We start from the raw sequence: 13,888 nt of genomic DNA, 5'->3' as shown, positions 1-13,888 counted from the left end.
CTGTTTTCTAACTCTGTGATCACCACACCTTGCCACATTAAGTGATAGCCACTAATTTATGTGTTTTGTTTTGTCTTACTAAACCTTAGAATAGGTATAGGACCTCATGTTAAAGGTCCCTGTTGTCCAGTATTCTGTATCTCTGACATTGGCAAATGACAGAAGTAGACAATTTTCTGGACTCTTGAAGCGTATCTTAAAATCTGCTTCAGAAGTCAGAGGTGAGAGGGTGTGTATATACATACACACACTTAACTGGTATTAGGTCTCCATCTGTAATTTTTTTTTTTTTAATCCTTCTTTCTTTTTTTTGCTTATGAAATTTTCAGCCTCTTCTGTTCTGATCAGACCTAAATAATAAATCATTACAGTGTGTGCAGCAGTTTGTGGATCTTTTCAGACCAACAGGATCCCTTTCATCTTATTCTGATTTCTTCACTTCTACTTGTCTTATCAAATATATATTCAACTAAATTAGAGCGGACTACTACCACCATACTCTTACCTCAGTTAGAATCAGCTTCATTTTCTAGAACTGTGTGATACAGTTACTATATAAGAAGAAAAAGCATCAAGAAGATGGTTTACCCTAACTAGACTTAGTACAAATTATGAAACCTGTAAGTTCTTTTGGAAGAAGTGGAGGTGTACACTTGTTTCTATACCTGCCTCCTCCTACAGCGAATGCTGTAGAAGCCTGCTGAAATTTGCTTTAGTAAGCTTATAACGAAGGAATACTAAGATATAAATATTTTTAACTATTAATTAAATCTTTGAAAACACCACCTTAAATAGAATCACATGCCTTATAATTAGCAAGAATCCTTTCTTAGAAATTACAGTACCATACTGTAGATAGCTACAAATTATGCATTAATATCTCCCTATTTTAGGATCCTTAAATCAGTTTGAAAGTCCTGAAGGGATTTATTTCTAACACTTCTGTGCCAATTACATTATACTTATTTGCTGTTCTTTGTTCCATCTTCTCCCAGAAGCTATTCCATATCACTATAGAATAGGTATTTTGCATTTTTTTTTTTCCTGGTTTCTTGGTAAGTATATCTAAGTCTTTAAACCAGCCATACTTACTTTAGAAAAAATAGCTGTATGAACTGACTGACTGGAATCCTATCATTTTACTAAGCAATATACTAAATATTCTTGTCTAACTCTGGTGTTGCTTTCTTATTTCGCATAGACTAGATGATTTGCACATTTATGAACTATTAAGCATCTTCTATACACTCCCCTCAGGAGGCTCAATAAAGACATGAAATTATTTCTGCCTAGGTCACATTTATTAATTTCAGTCTCTGCATAAGATTTACATTTTACTGCAGCACAGGAGGGAGAAATGAAGCCAGGGTTAAAGGGGAGCATAAATTGTTAACTTTTGCCAGTTTATATTATCCTCTCTTACCACTCTCTGTGGTTCAGGAAATTTATTTTATCTTCCTGTAATCACCTTCCTGGATGGAGTTGGTAAACAAGAAGAATGCAGATAAAAGACAAAATAAACAAACATAAGGTCATGCTTTGCATACTACATCTAGTATAAAATAAACATGAAAGTTTGATTGAAGTTACTCATTAAAATACTGCTACTGCTAAAAGAGGTTGAGGAGTAGCTCATTCAAGTGTGATGTGGGAGATCTGGGGTCAGCTGGTGGATTGAATTCTCTCCATAGGCATGCAGATTCAGACCTCTGCTTATGGAAGGAAGAATTTTCCTTGACGTGTTCATTAGAGAAGACCAGGCAATGTTAACTGGGGGGGGGGGGGGGGGGGCCGGTAGGGGGTGTTGGTTTTGGGTTTTGTTTTTGGTTTGGTTTTTTTGTTTAAATAAAGAGTTCTGGCCAGCCTGTGTTCACAAAAATCAAAGCCTAATCTGTAACTAAGGTAAAATGATAGAAACAGCACTTTCTGTGGTGTTCAGTGGGAAATTGTACACAGTGATTTGCAAGGTCTCTGTAGCAATACTGTGTTTTGTAGAAAACAACAGGGAGGAGGATGAGCTTTAACCTTTGATCCCTCTCCCTACAAACATATTTTTCACATATTACAACTGATGCAAATCCCAACTTAATGGATGTTTTGGAACCTGCTTTTTTAAAACAAATAAACAAACAAACAAACAAACAAAAATAAAAAAGCCGTGTGTGATCCAGAAAGCTGGGGAATAAACCCTCCCTGCTTCTTAGATGTTCCTTCTTGAGGAGGGTTTGTTCTTGATCTGTAGTTATGCTGTGATGGATAATTTGATTCACAGCTAGAAAGAACTGGAGGTTTTTATTTCACATTTTGCTCTGAAATGCTGTGTTAATTGTGTTGTTGTTTTCAGCATAGATGTTTCACTGCCATTTTAGGATTTATTAATGTTTCTAAACTTCTTGGAAAAAATAACAACCTTGCTGATAATCAGAAAATTGCCATTCCATAATGGAAATACCTGAGCTCTTAAGACTTGATATTCCCCTTAATATGAATGTTTTAAACACATCTTAAGAAGCTCTTTTGAACAGTAATTGGAAACAACTGCTACCATTACAAGTACTTTATTTCTACAATGAAAATAGCTGTATGCTGTCCTGAGTGACATTAACCTCTACTGAATTTCACTGTGTAGACAGGTAGAACTTCAGCTACATTAGCAGCTGAAAATGTGGCCAGTTACAAAGGCAGTTTCATCTTTGCCATTGCAAAATATGGGTTAAATATGCAAACTAGCATGTGATTTAATCCAGTAAAAGTGGAATAGCCTGTCAGAGAAAGTACACTGGCAAATGGGCAACCAGTTGAACATGTTATATTTTAATTTGCAGAGACAAAAATGACAAGCAATTTATTTACATAAAACTGTACAAAAGCAAATTAAATTATGTAAATATTTCATAAATAGAGGTGGACTAGCGTTTAATACACTTTGCCATGTTTAGCATAGTTGCGTGCATAGTGACTCATAATAAACAATGATAAATTGTTCTCTGCTTCACTATCAACATCCAAGTTGCAGAACAATAGTCAATGATTAATATTACAAACAGATCGTACCACACTGAATGCAAGTGCTTTAAAATTTAGGAAAAAGTTGTCTGAAAGCATACCCCAGGTAGCTGGTGAATGTTGTCGTCTTCCTTGTGTTTACGCTCTTCAGTCAGTCATACAACTTAACTGGTGGACTTTCATTTCTATTGCTATTTCAACTGCTTCATTCCTTAAGGAAACACTGTATATTTATCACCAATGAAACAAAATGAAAAATATTTCGTTGTTCAAGTTCCTTACAAGTGTTTGGTGATGGTTGGATTTATGGCGAGGTCTTTATCCGTATTCTTTGTTCTCCTGCTTGACAACTTCCTAGGGTAGCCTTTCAGCCAATCATTTCAATCCCATTTAAGTTCTTCCCCCACGTAAAAATAATGTTTAACTTTTTTTCCTGAAACTCAGGCGGCAGGCCAGTCAGAAACCATATTGAATAAACATAATGGATCTGAGATCCAGAATGAGCATTAGATTTTAGACCAAAGCTATTGAATTTTCTAATACATATAAAGTTATATATTAACGCATCAATCTATAAAGGTGCCCTAATGTAAAATACATGCAAAGCTCATTTGAGTTTCCCATGGAAGGAAATAAAAGGATGATTTCTACACTGTACAACTGAAATGTGATGACGGCTAAAAGCAATTAAAAAAAACTTGTCAATTTTCCTGGCAACATGAACCGGTGACACCTTACTAAATAACTATAGTATAGACTGATCATAGTTTTCCAGGCAGCAGAATTAAAAACAAATGAAAACAACCCCAAACCCCACACAAATAGTAATAAAAAAAAATCCTCAAGACCTACTTAAACCACAGCCTTGTGTTAATAATGCTTAAGACTGGTCCATTAACTGAGTTTGGCAAAAGGCTTGTTTTTAAATATATTATTTATAATTTCTCAGAAAATAAACACAGGTAAATATACAGGTTCAAAAAAGTTGGGAATAGCCCCTTATCCCTTAGTGTCCAAACCCAACTACCATTTTACCATAATAATAGGTATAAAAGGCACAGTTGCATATTTCGCATTCACCCTAATTATTTTTTATAGTTTTATTTGTTTATTTTTATACAAAAGCACTCTATTTATGGAGTGGCACCAGATTTAACCTATTTCAAATAAAGAGGAAAAATACAAACACAAAATATATTTGTGTGTCATGCCAGGTCAGAAGAGTAATCAGCATACTAATAGTGGCTAGTTCCACTAGAATTACTGTGAATACTTACAGTAGATAGAATTTTTAAAAAATTCTTTCACACCCATTTTAGATCTAAGGAGATGCACACAAGTAAAGTATTTAATGACTGTCTTATGTGGTGCAAAAATTGGTGAGTGACTGCTGATCCATTTAACATGAAGGTCTTCTATGACCTGTATTATTAGCCTTGTAAAAAAGGGTCTAAGAATATATGGAACCAAGCTACCTAATTTATTTTTCTGTGTGTAATATTAAATAAAATCTTATTAAAGGAAATTCTGTTGAACGTTTGTGTTATGCAATTGTGTATTCTGTTGAAACGTGCAAGAAAAATGTGTATACATTACATAAGCATTTTTAGAAGCATTTTAAACAGGTACTTACAGATTATACAAAGCAGTAACTGCTGTATGCAGTCTCATAACAAAGTACTAGTTTGCATCTCTCCATATTACTTAAATAATTAAACATAAAAATGTTCAATCATTATTAATCTTTGATTTTAATATTTTCTTTTTAAAATGTGCCCATTCATCATAACTGCTATACACAAACTAATGTTACTTGAAGAAAGTAAACTCGAGAGAGGACAATGAAATGGCCAATAATGGCACATCCCACTATATGGAGAATTGAATTCAAAAGATAAATGTGATGAGTTGTATTGATTTACCAACCTCTACTTTAGGCTGTTTAAGGTTATTTCTATGCAATTCTTCAAAGCAAGAAACTACCCAAAGCTACATTGTGACTACAGTGTACTAGAGAGCCATCTAGCCATGCCTTAACGCCAGGTTAAACAGCCAGGGATTTGAATGCTTTCCCCCTCCTTGAGCTGTCCTTGCTGTGTTGTTCGATTGTCGCTTTCGTCTGAATGTCTGAGCTCAGTCTGTCATTATTACTACAGCATCAGCTACAAAGCAACTGGTTGAAGTTCTGCACGTTGTGTTGCTTTTATTGCACAAAAACCTGTTTCATTTCCTCTTCCTTTCAAGAAGCGCTCACCATGAGAATCGTTACAGCCCAGACCTCTTGCATATCACGGTAGCTTGGACTCCTTTTGACTCATCTTGACCTGCTAGGTGAGTATCATACCACTGTTTATCAGACCATTTGCTGCCTAGCCTAAATGTTCCAAGTCTTGACATCATTTACTATTGCACTTCTCCTGGTTTTAATGCACTTGTTTTTCAAGAAAACCTTCATTGTATCTTTGACGTAATTGAAGCAATTGGTCATCTGCAACACTGACGACAAAAGATTTAGCAATCATTCCTTGCACTCTGAAAAGAAGGTTTTGTATTTGACTTATAATATTTTCTTGTCACTGCATCATCCCATTGTCCACCCTTTCCATCCCACCAAGCATTCTGATTAACACAGCCTTCTTATTACTACTATTAGTTTTTAATTTTGATCTTAAAAATTCCCTGGAACTGGCATATGCAGCATATCATACGCAGCATCAGCTGCAACATATCATGCCATTACAAAAAATCCCACATCAGTTCCTTTGGGCATTCAAATGAACCGCACTGGAAAAAAAATTATGTCATCTGGGCTTGTGAACTGTGCTGCTGTGCAAAATGTAACTGAAGGTGTGTTATGAGTACATGTGTGTATTTGTGAATATATTAGTTTTCTAAACCAAGCCCCAATACTTAGCAGTTCCCCTGAACCATTGTGTGATCTTTGGCCTTTTTGTTATTACGATCTTCCCAGCTAGATGTTAGTCTTGCCCAAAATAATGATTTCAACAGTTTATCATTACTATACTATGGTGTATGTGTTACTAATTGTGTTTACGCTGAAGTAATCATTACAGAGAATGAAAGAGAAGGAGAGAAAGAGACACAGCAAGAACACGTTTGTTCTATGGATAAAACAGAACCAGAGTTCATGAATCATAGGAAAGTATGCCATGTTTTTGACTGCAGTCTCAGGCTGAACATTTCTTTTGCTTCCAGCCTCAGACGAGAGGTGAGAATATTAAAGCTGTGGTCTTCACAAAGTGCCTATTAATGACTATTCCTTTATATTTATCTCTATATCTGTATGGTTTCTGAAGGATTGTCCCTGGTGGGGATCAGCAATATTCAGATGATATGTTTTGAATACATTTTCCCTGACCTGTTATCCTCAACAAGCCAGATGACAATCAAACAAAATGAGTGGCTTAACTCATGCTTCTGCAGAGGGGAAACAACAGTGTTGTGTTCTTTTTAATCAAGCTCGTTACTATGGGAGGAATTTGCAACCATAGATTTAGGAAAATAAAAATCAGTGAGGGGGAATTAGACATGCAAGTAACAACGTTTTCTACATTGTACAGTATAGTCAGGCAGACAGTATAGTTAAATGCCTGCTATGGAGGCAGAAGTGGCAGGCAGATCTTTTGTCTCTTTGGTGGCCCCCTCGTTTCTTATTTTTTGTTAAAATTGTTTCGATTTTAAGACTTTTGCCCCTTTTCTTTCTTATAATATGAAAGGACTTTGTTGCTGCTTTTTAGCCTACAGGTAAACTTCTCTTCTAGTTAGAGTATTGACAGGAGATGGCTTGTATTCTCCTGTCTGTGTAAGGGGGATATCCTCTGGATTGCCTTCTTCATTTTTGCTGAAACTAGCCGCGCTGAAGGTCTCATAGGATGAGGTCAACTTTTTGTTAAGGAGGTTTCTGTTGCGATCACCCATGAGGGAGGCTTCTCCATTGGCCAGCTTTTCCTGACTGCCCCGTTCATCGACAGGCATGAAAGTGGAGAGTTTTGGCTGGCTCTTCTGCTTTCTTTCAGGAGAAGTGCGAACTGGCATCCAGCAGGAGTCCGAGTGGCCATATTCATCACACTCTCGGGTACACTTCCCTGTCAGGGCTACATCTGGTAGAGGCCTTGAATCTGAAAGTAAAATAGAGTTGTCTTTACAAATGAATAATATTGCAATGACTTCCAGTGAGACTGAGAATCCTTAAATTCACAAAAGGTATTTTTAAAGGTCTTGGTAAGAATGTTGTAATAAGTTCCTCAGTAATACCTTTTTTTTACATTGCATGTGCCCATAGGCAACAAGCATATCTGTACAGTTATCCTCAACCTCAAGAACTGAAAAAAAAGACTATTAAGCACTTCCTGTGCTTGTAAATCAGTCTCAAAAGCATTTGGCATTAGGTACTGAATGAATTTTGATGTCTAAAAGAGTCAACCAAGCACTTAATTGCATACTGCCAATTTTCTTGAAATTATTAAAAATACCTTTCTTTGAATTTTTTGTCAAGAATGCTTTGAATTTATGTGAAAGGAACCTGAGGCCCTGCACCCTGCAAATACTTATGAACATGCTTAATGCCCTGCAAGTGAGCAGCTCTGTTATTGACAATGGGACTCAATTTGCACATAATGTAAACCTCTGTTTGTATTTCTGAGGGTTGGGCATTCATTGTTAATACACAATACGCTACATGAACCATACAATCAATGATTAGTAGGAGCATACAAAAACCCTGCTATTGGTTATAAACTTAATCTAACATATACGGATAAAGCTGTTCTGTGTGTAATGTGTGCGTGTGGAGGGACAGGGAGAATCTGAGTGCTGCCTGAATAGATGCACTAACGTTTTATATGTGACATGTTGTGTTAGAGGTGTCCTGTTCCAGATCACTGTGTCTAAGCTTTCTAGCTACTGTATTTGTAAGACCTTTCACTGAAAACTAGCAAAGTTCAGGGGACTGCAGGATTGATTCCTACCTGATAAAAACACAGGTAGTTTTTAATATTCGTATTTTGATACTTGCATTACAACACAATAAAAAGCTACCTCGACTGTTTTAAGCACTAGGTAAGATTCTGAAACCTTGCTTTTATTCAGTTATACTGTACTTTGTGGTCTACAAGAAATAACTGGAGCTGCCTACAAAGTAACAACATGATATTCAAACAAAGTTGACAAAGAACAAAAATCAACAAGTAAACTAAATTTTCTAGTTTATTTGATATGACTTTCATATGATATGACTTATTTGATGAAACTTTTAGGTTTCTTTTATAAAAAATCAATTATCTTAAAAAGGAGCAAGGAGCTTCAACATGGAAACACAGTCAGGTACTTCATATGGGCTGTGGCAACTTTCTACCTTCCCACTACAACACCAAATTCATGTGAACAGTAATTTTACCAGTAATAAACTATGCCTTATAAAATATCTTTCAAAAGCCTATTTAGCCTTCATTTTGTTACGTTTATTTTGCCTATTTTTTCTTTGATTATGGCAGCCAGATGACCTTCTCACAGTGACAATTCCAACTGTGAAATTTTTATAAATTCCTTGAAAAGACCACTGCTGATGTTAAAAAAAAAAAACAAACAAACAACCAAAAATCCTTTGCCTCTTCCAGAATAAACTCTTTTAGTCTAAAATATTTACAACAGGTGCTTGCAGAGCAAGCACACTTCATTTCAGCACCTACGGATTTTAATCCTGATAGAATTGCAAAAGCTCTTGAAAGTCAGACTTATGTTCATCCTGTCCTGATTTTTTCACACATGTAAACATTCATTTAATTAGTAATTTGTTGCAGTATTTTAAAGAATATGCATATTATTTATTATTAACCGTTGTCAACATTTTTATAGAATCTACTGTATGTATTCTGAATACTGTACAATATTTCATATTTCAATATGTCGCTGATTTAATGAGGAAAACAGCACTGATGTTTAGATAACTGAGTAACTCTGTAGCTGAGACATGTAAGGCTGGAGGAGGGAACACAGTGATTCCACCCCCCCCTCCAGTTGTACTTTTTAAGGTTTTTTGCACTTAGACTCGGCCATGATTCCCACAGTTTTTCAATGAAGAATACAAAGACTATGGACAGTTATCAGCCTATCAATTTTCAGATGACTGTGTTCTGGAGATGTAGACAGAAGATGGGGACTGTTACAGGAAAATTCTCTAGGTAAGGTAGAGAATCTAAGGTAAGAGGCATAATTAACTGCTGAGCTGTACCTCATGTGCTTTGATTTTTAAACAGAAAAACCCTCTTCATATTTTTACAGCAGGGCAAATCCCTTTCCCATCTAAATCTCAATAAACTCTTCAAACAGAACCTTATTTTCAAACAATGTCCATTAAACATTATCCTTGCTACTAGTATTTCAGTTATTACTCTGGCAAAATATTAGCAAATGCTTATCAAGGCAATATGTCTGACCTTTATTTAAAATACAGGAATATGTGTTTATTGAAAAGGGTTTTTTTTGTTGTTGTTTGGGTTTTTTTTCCAGTTAACAGAAACAGTTAATGTCTCATTGTATCTGATGGTTTATTTTTAGTGCAAACAAATTTTGAGCCAGCATTACCTGGGTTGATAAAAATCCTTCCCTTGCTAGTGGTCCTTGAATCACACCCTTGAAAATTTACCATTTTGCATTGTAGTGCATCCCCTATTCACTTCTGGACAAATATTAGAATTCCTTATTGTAAAGCATGAGGACTCGCTGTACAATTCAGCCTTATAGTGCTGTTTTATGAAGCAACAACCTGTAAGTCAGCGTGTGGCTGACTTGCCCTGTTGCATTATGTGACAAACTTATCTTCACACCCACAAAAGAGCTGAGAGACACGGGCAGTATAATACTAGCCCAAATAATACCCTGATGGGCTACATGAGGGCCCATCACAGAGGCTGACAGCCCATCAAAGGTCCAACTGCCCAAGCCCAGAGGAGCACAAGGGTAAATGTGGCAGATAGGAACCCAAATCAAGGACTCGAGAAGAACAACCACCTTGTCCAGACCCTTCCCAGACCTATCCTTGCAGAGCCATCAGCCCCATTGCCCAGGCATGAAACCCATCACCATGAGTTATTGGCAGCTGCTCTCCAGATCACTTTTCTGTCTAACAGCAGGATTGCTGCCTAGGTATGTAGGACACATTATGGGATATGGGGGAAAAGCAGTTTGGGATAGCACAGGACTTACGTGATGTTTAGGGGAGGAACCAAAGGGAGGACAAGGGAGGATTTCTGGTGATTTGGGGAGGAACAAGAGTGGGAAAATAGACAGGTAAGGGAATAAAAGGGCCAGTCACATGTAAATAGTTTGCTAGCTAAGAAGTTTGTTTGGTTGCGGCCTGTGCCTGATCAGCACTGCCTGTCCGATCTTCTTATTAAATTCCTTTCTAACACTTTCCTGGGTAGGAGCTCTCTATTATGTGTGCATATGCATGTATACATATGTGCGTGTCCGCTCTCACTAGTGGACTTCCATCCTGTCCAGCCAGAGAGGGGAGCAGAATGAAGCCACTGGTGCTCTCTGTGTTTGTGTGAGTGCTCTGAGTGTCTGTGGTCTGTGGGGCCAATTGTGTATATATTTGGTGTATGTGTGTGCTCTGTGTGTGTGCCTACTGGGAATACATCTTTATCTTTCCTACTGGTTGGACCTGGGGACAAGGAGCAGCAGCAGTAGCCTTGCCTCCCTCAGGCTGTTGGATCCAGTGTGATATATTTTCCTCTAAAACACCCCTCAATTAGTATTTGGCACGTACAGTTAATATAGCCTTCTACTCCATTGCTTTCTTGCGTCTAAGAGTTTGAATCAGTACAGCATTTAAGCACACATTTAATCTAACATGTTTTGAAACCTATTGCATTTTAACTGCTCTTCTGTTTAAAAGATGGACATAACTTCAGCATTTGGGGGGGGGGCGGGGAGCAGTGCAGGGAAGGAGGGAATGTTTCGTGTGTGTGTGTGTTATATCAGAAGATGGGTAAACACATCCAGTGCTGTCAGGACTAAACTATTACTAGTATCTAAACTAGTCAGTTAAGGAAAACTTGTGTGCTTTCTATACACTGCAGTAGATAACAGAGATTTAACCTTCATTTTGAATAAACCGTCACACTGCTTTAGCTACAAAGTAATTAACTGTATTTTTGCTAATTCCCTGAATAGATTGACCCTCTTTTGCAGAGTAGTGACTTTATGATCCTCTTTTTACATTATCTAGCCCATAGAGTTGTGAACAATCTCTGAATTTGAAAAAAGAAAAAAAGTTACTCTTGTCCTCTAGCATAATTTACATCAAAACATATCTATCTCTGACTGACATGCTTTTTAAAGTACTTCTCAGTTTAAAAGTTAAACACTTTAGTAGCGACCACACTGCTAGCTGATAAGCCTAATGGAATATGACACAGCAAAGAATTTGTCAGCACAATTGGCAAATCATCAAGGAGGAGTACACCAGATTTCTACCACAGTTACATATCTGGAAACTGACTCAAATAAGTGCTTAAAATGACAGTTATTAACAAACAAATTTTATCACAATGCTAATTAGTGAGAAAGTAAACCTGGGGGGATATTTCTTGTCCTACAGAAATTTGTAGATTTGGGGTTAGGTTTTAACTGTTTATACATAGACTACTCAAATTTAAGCTTTTATTTGCACAAAATTATCTTCAGAGTTACAATGGAAGATGTCATCTAAGTTATTTTTAAACATATCCTCTTACGGTGTCTCTACATCAGAACTAGGTATTGCCTGATTATTTACAAAGCTGTTTTAAACCCACTCCCTAAAATGCAGATATTTTAGACAAGTTTTTAGGTATACATGTAAATGGAGACTTCAAAAGTGAATATTTATAAAGCACATTTCAGTTGCAACTGCTCAGACTTCAGCTTAAAAAAATTGGAGAACACTAATTTACAGGGTCTCACAATCTACTTTCTCATTGCATCTTATATAAGCTTCCACCACCAATTTCCAAAATTAGCTCATAACTATAATTAAAAAAAAAACCCTTTTATCATTAATTTCAAATCTTTAAACATTTATGGCTAATTTCTGAGACAGTGATAGCTTACGTTTTCCATAAAACTTTGTATAAAAGCATGCAAATGAATGGAGTTAGTTATATGTATGCTCATATTTCTGTTGATTGTAGCTGACTGTTGCTTTAGGGCTAGAAGGATTGCTTGTTATCAAAAAAGGAAGGCACCTACCATGGCAGTGTGGAGAGGGGAAATATGATGTTTTATATCCAGTTTAAAGCCAAAAAAATTAACAACCAAAATATTCCACCCAAGCAATTTTCCATTGTTTTATCTCCTCCCATTCCTTACCAAAGAAGATCAATATATTTCATCAAGTACAGGGAAAGTATTATGAACACAGCAGTCAACAAGTACATGTTACAAGTTATGTGCTTTTTTGTACGCATACTTTGCAGAAATATGATCAAGGATGCACAGACACTCTGGCTCCTCTCTGCACATTTTTTAACAACCATTCTTGTACAATATATTTTATACAAACCCAGCATTATCAATTAGTCACAACATGGTCCTAGCACCTATGCTCTTTTGGAGAAAGATGTAAGGAGCTTTTCATTTTTCTCATCTTTTGTAAACCACACGCAAAGTCTATGTTAACAACAGACTTTAGATGTACTTAAGTAGTCAAAAGCTCTGTTCCACTTGTCCCTGGAGACAGAATACCCTCTGAACCAATACTGACACCCTGTCTAGATACAATAACTTGAACATTCCCAGAAAGAACTGCTCTGTGCCCAGAAAGCATTCCTAACTGTAGACCTTTTCTTGGAAGAGTACACAACCACAGTAGCCATACAGCACTACAGCAGTGCAACAGTACTTCTGTAAATCATGCAGCTTGGTCCACAGGATCTGAGGTGTCATTGGCAGATGAATTCTAAATAGTATCTATGACAAATCAATGACTACAAGCAGATTTTGCTGCCTTTCCCCATTGATGGGCCCATAACATCCCTGCATGGTTCCAGTTATTGAGAACCTGTAAAGAATGCCTGTGCAGTAGTTCCAGACTACTGTGAGAAAAGAAAAAGGAATAGGAACTGTCATACAGTAATGATAGAGACTGTGGTTTGGATAAGCCACTTTTCATCCCACCTTTTCCTGCACTCTGTACACAAATATACTATATTCAGAGGACCATCCAAAATTTAAGTGAAACACAGTAAGACTATGTAATTAAACAAGAGTCCATTTACGTAGCTTTTATATTAAGTGGTTGTCTGTTTTATGAGCTGTGTGATTGGAGACACAATAGAGCTCTTAAAGCGTAACAAGTATTGAATACATGATCAGAGAACAATAATGCAGAAAAGAGCTGAGAGAGTACATATTGTAGAAAATCACTGTTTAAGGGGGAAAAAAAAGCTAAGCTATAGTGATACACAGCTACAGCAGTACTGTCTTTGAAATTCCTGCCTCCTAATTGCAGTAATTCAGGAACTGCACTCCAGTTAGTGCTGTGGCATATTCTGACATGCCAAGACACTATTAAAATACTTAAACATGTTTGAAGGCATCAGCAACTTCTTTCTCTGCACCTTAGGCTAAACACAGTTAAACAGCAATTGAACATATCTCAAGAAGCATTTAGTGCCCCAAGGCTTGGACTGCTGTCATTATGAATGTGGCATTATCGTGTACTACAGAGATAGTGCATGCCATCTCTAAAACAGTCCTACTGAATAAAGACAAACACAAATCCGCTGTTTGAGATATGCCAACTGCACTGAAGTAACGAATATATTAATTGCTTTTGGACTAGAATAATTTCATGTATATCATGCCCAATTCTGAAATT

General features: G+C 36.7%; 1 protein-coding gene across 7 annotated transcripts in view; it reads right to left on the bottom strand.

Annotated features, from left to right (window-relative positions):
• Positions 1–2,637: 2,637 nt before the first annotated feature.
• Positions 2,638–13,888, bottom strand: part of PCDH7 (protocadherin 7) — a 291,460-nt gene continuing 280,209 nt past the window's right edge. For 2 of the 7 annotated variants that reach the window (XM_075499888.1, XM_075499891.1), the window contains one exon: positions 2,642–7,145. In XM_075499888.1, coding sequence (XP_075356003.1) covers positions 6,766–7,145 — 380 coding nt within the window. In that variant the 3' untranslated portion in view covers positions 2,642–6,765. Of the gene's footprint in view, positions 7,146–13,888 lie in introns of all 7 variants that reach the window. The other 5 variants (XM_075499886.1, XM_075499889.1, XM_075499887.1 and 2 more) reach the window with 5 other exon arrangements.

Source organism: Mycteria americana, chromosome 4 (assembly GCF_035582795.1).
Source record: "Mycteria americana isolate JAX WOST 10 ecotype Jacksonville Zoo and Gardens chromosome 4, USCA_MyAme_1.0, whole genome shotgun sequence".
NCBI classification, from domain to species: Eukaryota; Metazoa; Chordata; class Aves; order Ciconiiformes; family Ciconiidae; genus Mycteria; species Mycteria americana.
The sequence above is the reverse complement of the archived record's forward strand: the minus strand, read 5'-3'. Positions and strand labels throughout refer to the sequence as shown.